This window comes from Triticum aestivum, chromosome 5D (genome assembly GCF_018294505.1).
Source record: "Triticum aestivum cultivar Chinese Spring chromosome 5D, IWGSC CS RefSeq v2.1, whole genome shotgun sequence".
Classification (NCBI taxonomy): domain Eukaryota; kingdom Viridiplantae; phylum Streptophyta; class Magnoliopsida; order Poales; family Poaceae; genus Triticum; species Triticum aestivum.
Window position 1 is genome coordinate 558809027 of NC_057808.1, and position 11642 is coordinate 558820668.

Sequence of the window (11642 nt, forward strand, 5' to 3'; positions counted from 1 at the left end):
GAATCCACACGTACAACAGTACACGGTGGTTCCGGCGCACGAGCACCCCCCGGAGGAATGGCTTCTTCCTTGAAGCACGAACTCAAATCCACACATACAACATCCCACAGGATGGCGCGCTCCTCACTCCTCCACGCCCGTGCGCTCCGCACGCCCTGGCTCACGCCCACGTCGCGCACAGACGCGATCAACACGGTCGGGCTCCAACAGAACGCCATGACCACCCCCCACTACTATCGCCGATTGTTCTGGAGACCGACTGTCTCAAGGACACGCAGGCCGCTCGAGATACACTATGATGGTGGATACTATTTTGAGATCCCTACACGAGGGCAGAGAGGCGAAGATCACACATGTGAAGCGTGATCAAAATGTTGTGAGTCATTTTTTAGCTAATTTTGGTAGATGTGAGAATCGCACTGCTATGTGGATTCGATCGGGTCCGGGTGTTGTTCCAGAACTTTGTAAGGCGGACTGTCCATTGATTGAGTAATAAAAACACTCTATTTCCCCACAAAAAAAAGTGTGCGCACACATGCACACCCCGCGCCACATACGCACACACACTCAGAGGCCATAGACATGTCGGACTATGCCAGTACAATGGTCAGACCATGCTCAGACACACACACGCACGACCACACTCTCCATGGGACCAGAACTGGCGTGACCGACGCCGGTCACCACCACACGGAGATGGCTTATTGTGCCAACAAGAGCATGACGAGTCACTCGAGTACGTGCGCGCAACGGCGCCGCAGGCGGCAGTGACATGCATGCCTGTCGCCGTTGGTGCTGGTCCTCGCGCAGAATGCCGGCGACACAGGCCTTTGCAATTAGCAGGAAGGTGAGAGCCAGGGGCAGCGTGGCACGGTGTGTGGCAGCTATGCGCAGTGCGAAAATGGATGATGATATGAACCACACCACGTGGAACATGCCCGAGCCGCGACGACACTCGGCGCAGCAGCAGCCCCGACGAAGAACACGATGCCACGGGCTGGGACGCGAGCACCGCCGCTGAAAACGGATCATTTTTTTCCTCTAATTTTTTCACGCACGCCTTGCGTATATAAAGTAGAAACGGTCGTAAACATTGCTGTGTGTGTTTCTTTTAATCTCGGCCGTTAAACTTAAGGTTAACACAGATTTAACGGATGTAAAGAGATGACGGATGAGAACCATGAAATCATTCTCCCTTTAATAGTAGGTATAGAAAGTGGTACTCATCATGGGCAGTTAGGGTTATTCCCAGGGCCACCATAGTAGATGTAAGTTCCCCAGTCGCCATAGTTGCCAGTTTGCACATTATAGCAATTGTTCCGCTCAGTTATCAAGCCCACATCACTTGGGGGATTGAGACAGTTGGATGAATTTACCACTTGGATGTTCTTGATGTGACTCGCCTTACCGAACCCTTCATTTGGAAAGTGTCCACTACCCATATGTGTGGATGTTTGGCCGGCATCAGGTGAAAATATCTCGCCGCCCCACATAATAGCGGAGGCACTATGTGCCAAGTCAGAGAAGATGTATGATGGCCAATACCCATCATTGTAGCCACCAACTTGTAGCCACCAATTACCCCCTGCTCGGTCCTACAAGGAAAAATTATATTACTATATATAGAATAAAACACAGATGATTAAACATGAGGAGGGAATATTGTTTAAATTCTGTAAGTGTCAAAATCAAGGCCGAAAAGGGAACACTAAAGGCCAGGGTGAGCTGACAGGGATGAGTGTTTTTGTTAGTGAGCTGAAGTATGATATGTATTATAGATGTGTAGTTTAATCAATTCGCGATTTAGAACACTTGTATTGTAAAAATATGTTCCAAGAACCATGAGACTAAAGCAAGGTAAATTATTTGAGCACTAAAATACTCGAGTCCGCCAATCAAACTGGAAAGAGACAGACTCAACCATCTATGTAACTGGAGAATCTACAACAACGAGACGTCCTCTTGACGATGCATGCAATCATGCATCTTTTTTTTTTGTGAGGAATGCAATCATGCATCTAGGGTAAAAGTACGCCCTTCTATGCTACCAGAGGATCATGTGGTGGTGCAAACATCCCATAAAATTCACAAGATGTGTAACAGTTAAATGCAAATAAATGTAATATTAAAATGTCTTACCTGCTTTACCCTAGTTAAGTATGTGGCTCGTATTTATGTCTCAACACTAACTGGGTAAGGAGTAACTTGATAGAGCCCTTGTTTAATAGCTAGCATGACATTATTGCATTTGTGGACAATTATTAAACATGCATGGGACAACGTCTACTCCATTATTGAGCCAAAACAGAATAAGGAAACACAGTTTCCCAAAGAACAAGAGGTTCGCATGGATTCTCTATGCCGACTCATGAATTTGATATTTCATGCTTAATGTTGGAGTGTAAGTGAACATACGGTTTTTAGCTTGAAATTGCCGGTGCATGAAACTCAAAGCAAGAGGTCTCAAGTTCAAATCCTAGTGGATATAATAAAATAAAAATATTTATTAGACTCCTATTTGAACATTTCGGTGTAAGGGAACCTGCACATCATGGGGAATATTAAAGTATAAGTGAATTTCCACTTTTCCCCTATAGCTTCACCATTTTGATTGAATTGGTAGGCGCACACAACTAAAAATATTTATGATTGGGAATCTTATTCTATTTTGTTACCTTCCAAACTAAAATATCGATGTCATATTGTGTGCCACCATAGGTGGATGTTGGGGAGATACTGCCGCCAATTGTGATTTGATTGCTTGTTTGGATGAAACCTGAGCATAATAGGTTGTAACAACCTGTAGTTTGATACGCATCGCGCTACAATATTCCATACGACAGAAAGTTAGTATTTTAGTATTATTCCAAACCTTAGGAAAGGTCTCAATACTATCATTTATCAAGATAAAAAGGAATATGAAGTTTATCTTACGGTCCAGTAGATGAAGAGTCTCGTATTGCTATCACCATATAGATTTGGATAAACCTACAATATTTGTAGAGAGCATAAGGCCATTAGGCACAATGAAAGATAAGGCACAACTAACTAGACTATTACAAAATGTTTTGACTTGTACAATAGCTATGTCTAAGCATGACCACATGGGATTTATTAATTAGGTGGGAGAGATACATAGATATATAATTGATACACGCACACACACATACACAAAGACGGAGGAGAGAGAGAGAGAGAGAGAGAGAGAGAGAGAGAGGGAGAGAGAGAGAGAGAGAGGATGGGAGAGGTTTTGAGGTTGTTTGTTTGCTACAGCAAACAAAAACAAGCAAGAATAAGTCTTTGTAGACAGCTTGTTTCTCCCTTCCTTCCATTGCAATTATCCAAATACAGTGTGATGCCATGCCAAAAAGGGCACCAATATGAGAAATACCCATGGAATCTCGCTCTTTTTAGTCATTTCTCCAAATTATTTATTCCAATCCCTCGGTAGTTGCATCTTATCCCTTCAACACATGTGATGGCTCATAGAATTTTGGTTGCTTGTTTGTTTAGTTGAGTCCTTTTAAATGTTCATGCTATACATGCTTATATATCTAGTAAATTCCTTTATAATATTGTTGATATAGTTTTCCTATAGCACTTAATAGTGTCAAAAATAATTTCACATGCCTAATGTACCTCACTAGTCCATGAACCCATGCTCCCACAGGGGCATAAGATACTTAAGTATTTTATAAGATACAGAAGAATTAGATGTTCGTGGATAAAATTTGAGGTCCATGGCTAATCAAATTTCTTATCCTTTTTTTTTCACAATCTTGTATATACCATGCAATTTTATCCTGATAAAAAAGACTTCTATTACAAACTAATTTTTCCAATTTGCATTCCGGCCATTTTTGTGTTTTATTGGTGCTAATTTGAAAACTTAGCTTGAGTTATGTTAGCTCTTGTTGTAGCCATCCATCATGATTTCATCAGTTCAAATTTTGGCTTCCTAGTTTAATCCGCTATAACTTTATTCATCCATGTGTTTAGTTGAAACAAAAAATGTTAAGAAAAATATATTATATTATGCACTCCACTATTGATTACTCCCTCCGTCCCATAATATAAGAGCGTTTTTGACACTACACTAGTATAAAAAACATTCTTATATTGTGGGACGGAGGGAGTAGTAAAGTGTTATGAGCAAACATTTTAGCCAACACCACGGTAACGGAGAAGTTGTGTTTCCGCTATGGGAGAATAGTAAGTGGCATATTAAAAAAATAAAGTTTTTGTGTTACAATGTAAATATGAAAACAATTTAATATCTATATAATATATTATCTATAATTATATTTTTTTGGCCATAAAGCATTAATATACTTTAACCTAAGTTGTTATTGTCATTGGCATGTCATTCATTAAATATAAGAGGTAGATTAAATATGTTGACTACCATTACAGTAACCCTAAATAGTAATCTCAGTTTCTTCAGGTCAGGTTTACTAAAGCTTAGCAATTCATGAATTGTGATTACTCAATAATCCAATTGATTTAGTTGTGTCGTAAACTCCTTTTTTATAATTAAATATTAATACAAGTTTTCTTTAATAATATCAATTGATAAAATGGGCATGTAGAAAGAAAAATGTTATTTACAGTTTAAGATGTCTACATGTCCTTAGGTATTAGAAAAAATGTTGCAAGCACAACTAATGAGAAAGAACAAACTTTACGAATGGACAACCTAGTCTAGCTCATTCTTATGCTCTGGCTCTTTCAAAGCACATATATCATGCACGAATGCTAAAAGGTGGAGTTTAATAGATCTTTTATGATGGTGGATTTAACGTTTCACTCTGAGGTCTCACTTGCCATCCTACTTCAATGGTATTGAGGTTGTTGCCATTGTAGGAACCCGCAGTGATCCAAAGCTGTGTTAAGCTGAAGTCATTAGCCCTGGCAATCGCTGGTTTCCACATATTGAAGGTGCCTTTGCTTCCGTAGCACTTATCGTATCGTGCAGATGCGGCGGCATACTGCTTAATGGGAGAGAGACAAAGTTAAATATGCAAATATGACAATAACAATAGCACCAATCTAAAAAGAAGATTATTAATCATATATTCTTAAATGGTGTTTTACCTGGTGGCCCCTTAATATATTGGGTGTGTTAGTGTCATTGATTGGATTGACAAGTGGGATGCTCCTAGGCATCTTCGTGCCAAACCTCCTAACTGAACTGGCCCTCAAGACATGCTCCTCCTTGGTCCTTCGTATTGGTATGGTGTGCTCAGGGCACTTTCCATTTTGATGCCATATTTGGGTGATTAGATGGGGTGTGATATTGGAATGATGTTGCATGCCTTTTGGGTTGTAAGAAGGATACATCTGAAAATATGACAATTGAGTGATATCATGATACGTGGGTGTGATATTATGGGGCACTGCAACTTCTTATAATCAATCGTTATATGAAAATGAAAATGATGTGGCAAGTATTACCTGTATAGTATGGTTCTTGAGGAGAAGATGGTCGAATGCAGGCTGTTCGATGATATGCACACAGTCTATGATATCTCCATCCGGGCTCTGTTAATTTCTAGGATTTAATTATTGTAACAATATAGGAAAAATAGAGAATAGTGCAAGCAAACTAGAAAAAATTAGATCTTTCCTACATTCCACTTATGGACAATGCATAATATAGAATAGGATAATGTGATTTGTTTTTGGTGACTGCATAAAATATCTATTCGTTGTATTCATTTAATTTTGTTAAAATGAATAGGGTTCAATATATTAGATTAAATTCATATGTCAGCAAATATAGGATTACATCTCTAGACACTGCTCATGAGCACTCATGAGCTTTGCCAATATAGGATTACCTGAATGCTTGCGACAGGAGGCTTATTGAGCCGCCTGAGGAGGCTTCGCACCTCCTGCCGCCGCTGCACCAAATTCCCGGCTGACATCCGGGCTGCCGTCGCCCGGCCCTCCATGAAGAGAAACGTAAGAGCCACAACGAGTGCGACCAAGCACGCTCGCGTCGCCGCCATTGTGCTAGCTATCCGCAAGCCTGTTGGCGTAGGTTCTCCTAGATTCGGCTGCCGTGCTATATATGAGTGGTCGAGAGGAGGCGGAGCGTCCCGGCGTTTTATAGGGCCAGCCGAGAGTGCAGACGATCGACGTCTCCGTCGGCCTTGTTGGAATACGTATAGGACTACTACTAGGAACTTGGAGTCCATGATGCACACGGCCTTGATGGCCATGACGGAATCGGTCCGTTCTGTAAACGATCTCTTGTCGTGGATCGATCTATTGCAATATAAATAATGGCAAGGTGATCCCAAGGGAACATCACGCCTGAATGAATCATCTCTTGTTTCTTACAGGCTTGACCTCGTCACCGTATATTTTAGTTGCGGCCGTTAAAGCTTCACATGGTCGAAGAGCTTCAAATGGAGTGAGCACTCACATTATCACAGTACACAATCGTAGCTCGGCGAGGAGGGCGATGAAGCTCAATGAGAAACTGGCGAAGCCAGCACGACTCAGCCACACAGTTAGCAACCGCGCGGTACTCCGCCTCGGTACTGGATCGGGACACCATGTGTTCTCGCTTGGAGGACCACGAGACGAGGTTGGAGCCAAGGAACACGCAGCAGCCCGAGGTGGCACGAAGGGTGTCAGGATAGCCGGCTCAGTCGGCATCACTGTAATCAAGGAGATCATGCGAGGACGAGCGGTAGAGCTGAAGCCCACAGTGTGTGGTGCCACGAAGCTAGCGAAGAACCCGCTTAAGCAGCTGGTAGTGACCATCCATAAGGGCATGCATGACGAGACAAAGCTGCTGCATGGCATACGGAAGATCAGGACGGCGATAGTGTGTTGGATCGGAGTAGGGCGCCCCATGAGTGGCGGATATCTTACTACTAGTGTCGACAGGGGTGGAAATGGGCTTGCAGTTAAGCATGCCAGCGCGATCTAAAATCTCAAGCGCATACTGCTCATGAGAGAGGAAGAGACCAGCAGCGGAGCGGTGCACATTCACCCCAAGAAAGTGATGGATATCACCGAGATCACTCATGAAGAACTCACCGGCAAGGGAGTCGAAAAGCTATTGAAGCAGGCTGGTGGTATTGGCGGTGAGGATGATGTTGTCGACATAGAGCAAGAGATAGACGACAGAGGTGCCACGGTGGAGAATGAAAAGTGAGGTGTCACACTTCGAGGACCTGGTTATAACAGACTAAGAGACAAGCATCAATACAATGTGTAGGTGTACAACGTTACAGTTCAACAAACGGGACACATTGGAGGCGTGGGCGCAGCCACAGAAGGACATGGATATCCATATGTACACCCAATAATTTTGGTGGAAGCCCCTCGTTCTGTTATGTCTTCATGTTTTCCTTTTTTTTAGGATAGGTTTATCTACAGACGCATGGAGACCTGACAGTTCTAGAGCTATGGGCACATTGAAGGCATTGAGTATGGCATTTTTTGTGGAGTATTATTCCGAAGTAAATGTCTATGTGACTACTTTGTTTATCCTACTCCAAATCATACATAGATCTTGGAGATAGAGCTGCGCCAAATTGGATTTTATTGCAGTCCTTTCCACCACCTGCTACTCTACAAACTTAATTTTAAGAAATATTTTTATGTTTTCATTGAAAACATCTAAAATAATAATTAATCAAAGTTTGAAGTGTTTTATGGTATGTAGACATACAATATTTACAATATACCTAGTATTGACAATGGGAGCTAGATGGTAACACTACTACACAAACTATTTCCAGTGATGTTTTTTATTTATTTGTAGGCTAGATGCAATATTTTTTGTCCCGTCTCTAACTAGGGGTTATGAAAACCGCCTTATTTGTAGTACCCCAGAATTCGTCACAGTAACCGGTTCAATTTACAAGGGCGATTCGTATGGTGGATCACCCAATAGAAATGGAATCAATTTCTAAGTGTAAATGCAGAAATATATCTACAAAAAGGGCCAAAATTAGAGAACACTTCCGTGTGCTAGCATCTACCACACTTAATTACAACAGTAGTTTGAAGAATGTTTTGAGCTGGTGTCATTTCTGGCCCCTACGAACTTTTGGAGCTAGAACAATGAGCCCATTAAAGGCATCCATTTGGGATTTTTTTGCTATTCTGCTAATGTGTATGGTTATCCACTTTGTTTTATCTTTAAAACTCCAAATCATGCATGAAATTTGGAGCTGGAGAGCTGCTTTCCAACAAATACTACTCTCCATCGATCATTTATTTCCAAATTATGAAGCGTTTGCGCCATGGGATCCCGAGTCACAAATCGTCTTCAATGTTGTGGACAATATGTTAGATGTCTTCACTTCATGGGCTAAAATGGATGGGTAAGTAAGTGGCATGACACCAAACCTAATTGACAATGGGGTGTCCATCGTTAAACATGCGGACATGGCATGGCCAAGACATTTGATACGAAACTAACATTATACCTCTGCGTGCAACTCTTTGGCCTCAAGATCAATGTCCACAAGAGAGAGCTCAACTACTTTGGTAAGGCCAAAGAAGTTGAGAGTCTGTATGTGCAACATGGTTGTGAAATTGCCTCACTCCCATTTCGATGTTTTGGTATCCCTCTCCATCATTTTAAGACTCTGAACAAGGAGTGGAAGGGTACTAGGGACCGGTTTGAAAAAAGCCCAATTGTTTAAAAGTATTGAATTCATGCACCGACCAGTTACTCAAAAGTCTAAACCGATGAAGAGAGATGGGCAATATGTTTCAACACCCCCTCACGTCTAGGTTTATTTAGTTCGTACACGTGGGATCGATGTAGACCTCGGAATATTTTTTTACGATACTGAGGTTGCAGGTCTTGAACTCAAGACCTCTTGACACGGTTACCATAATGAATTCATGCACTGACGAGTTGCTCGAAAAGTGTGAGCTGATGGAGACAGATGGGCAATGTATTTCGACGACGGAAGCTCACTTCCTACTAGGGTGCCTTATCCTTATTAAAGTTATTGTCACTTACCTTTTGTTTATGTTGTACTCCTTTGAGATACCTAAAGGGGCAAGGAAACTATTAAATTAATACATGTCCATGTTTGTTCTTGCAAAGTTTCGGACATAAACAAAGGAAAATATTAAATTAATACTATAATACCCTTTACCAACTAATGACAAAGCCAAAAATTAACATTCTAGAAAAGGTAAGACGAAAGTCATGGAGGATTCTCTGGTAGAGGTTTTTTTATTGGTCGGGAGTGGCCAGAACACTCGATTTTGGGAAGGCACCTAGCTGGGGGATTGATACTCACTAGCATAGGGTGTATTTTGTAGATATTTTCAATAACTAAGATTGTCAAACCCAATGAGTAGGAGAAGAAATTAGTTTGTGGAAATAAATAAGATGATGCAAAAGCCACCAACTAAGTGAAAATCATGTGTTTGATTGATTCCATAGTTGTAAGTAATTAAATGACAATAAAACTTAGTTGAATGCAGAAGTGACAAAGGTGCTTAGGAAGACTAGATCGTTCTCAAGGTTGTGGAATATTGGCCTAGATGTCATGTATTTGATTGTTTGATCGGTGTCATGTGGATAGAGCCTAAGCTAAAATTTTGCAAACCAATGGCAACATGTTCTTATCATTATGCACCCACCTTCCAACCCGGCTAACTATTAAATATAATGAAGGCATGACTAACCATAGTTTTATGTTTCGGGTCCCTATGTAATGATACGTCTCCAACGTATCTACTTTTCCAAACACTTTTGCCCTTGTTTTGGACTCTAATTTGAATGATTTAAATGGAACTAACCCGGACTGATGTTGTTTTCAGCAGAATTACCATGGTGTTATTTTTGTGCAGAAATAAAAGTTCTCGGAATGACCTCAAACTTCACGGAGTCACGTTTTGAAATTAATAAAAAATATTGGCGAAAGAATCAACAGAAGGGGGCCCACACCCTGTCCACGAGGGTGGGGGGCGCCCCCCCCCTATGGCGTGCCCCCTGCCTCGTGGGCCCCCTGGACTTCCACCGACCTCAACTCCAACTCCATATATTCACGTTCGGGGAGAAAAAATCAGAGAGAAGGATTCATCATGTTTTACGATACGGGAGCCGCCGCCAAGCCCTGTTCTTCCTTGGGAGGGCTGATCTGGAGTCTGTTCGGGGCTCCAGAGAGGGGAATCCGTCGCCATCGTCATCATCAACCATCATCAATCACCAATTTCATGATGCTCACCGCCGTGCGTGAGTAATCCCATGTAGGCTTGCTGGACGGTGATAGGTTGGATGAGATTTACCATGTAATCGATTTAATTTTGTTAGGTTTGATCCCTAGTATCCATCATGTTCTAAGATTGATGTTGTTATGACTTTGGCATGCTTAATGCTTGTCACTAAGGCCTGAGTGCCATGATTTCAGATCTGAACCTATTATGTTTTCATGAATATATGAGTGTTCTTGATACTATCTTGCAAGTTATAGTCACCTACTACGTGTTATGATCCGGCAAACCCCGGAGTGACAATAGTCGGGACACTTCCTGGTGATGACCGTAGTTTGAGGAGTTCATGCATGTATTCACTAAGTGCTAATGCTTTGGTCCGGTACTCTATTAAAAGGGGGCCTTAATATCCCTTAGTTTCCAATAGGACCCCGCTGCCATGGGAGGGTAGGACAAAAGATGTCATGCAAGTTCTTTTCCATAAGCACGTATGACTATACTCGGCATACATGCCAACATTATATTGATGAACTGGAGCTAGTTCTGTGTCACCCTATGTTATGACCGCTGCATGATGAATTACATCCGACATAATTATCCATCACTGATCCATTGACTACGAGCTTTTCACATATTGATCTTTGCTTACTTACTTTTCCATTGCCACTGTTACGATTGCTACAAAACTGCTACTGTTACTTTTGTCATTGTTACCGTTACTTCCATACTACTTTGCTACTAAATACTTTGCTCACTAGTAGAAAAATGACTTTTAGTACCGGTTCGTAAGGACCTTTAGTACCGGTTCTGGAAACCGGCACTAAAGGGTGGGGACTAAAGGTCCCCACCCCTTTAGTCCCGGTTCAACACGAACCGGGACCAAAGGCCCACCACGTGGCATGCCATGGTCTGGGGACTAAATGATTTTTTTATTTTTTTTTAAATAAAGCAAAAACAACTTACCTACTGGGCCGGCACGGCCTGCATACGACTAGAAACCCAACCTCTAGTTGGGCCAGGATGCAGGCCCGTACGGCCCAGTAGGCCCCACAGGGCAGAAGACTTGCAATAGGCCCACAAAGGCCTGCTTATAGAGAGGACTAAACATTGTGCACTAGCGAGGTGGGACTAAACATTGTGCACTGCGGGTGGCAGCACACCACCTTTAGTACCGGTTGGTGGCTCCAACCGGTACTAAAGGGGGCGGTCTTTAGTACCGGTTGGAGCCACCAACCCGTACTAAAGGCCATGACCCCTTTAGTACCGGTTGGAGCCACAAATGAACTGGGACTAATGCATAGCCGTTCGAATCGGGACTAATGGTACCATTAGTGCCGGCTCATTTACAAACCGGGACTAATGTGTCTCACATAAAGTAGTTTTTCTACTACTGGCTACAGATATTAAGTTTTTCAGGTGTGGTTGAATTGACAACTCAG

General features: G+C 42.2%; 1 protein-coding gene across 1 annotated transcript; it reads right to left on the reverse strand.

The window, feature by feature from the left end:
* Positions 1-1226: 1226 nt before the first annotated feature.
* LOC123126221 (uncharacterized) lies at positions 1227-6059 on the reverse strand. The gene is made up of 7 exons (XM_044546600.1): positions 5841-6059; positions 5455-5541; positions 5095-5340; positions 4821-4988; positions 2935-2988; positions 2676-2822; positions 1227-1595 (listed from the first exon to the last, which is right to left on the reverse strand). Exons 1-7 carry the CDS (start codon positions 6009-6011, stop codon positions 1227-1229), a joined length of 1242 nt encoding a protein of 413 aa, XP_044402535.1. The 5' UTR covers positions 6012-6059.
* Between the last annotated feature and the right edge of the window lie 5583 nt (positions 6060-11642).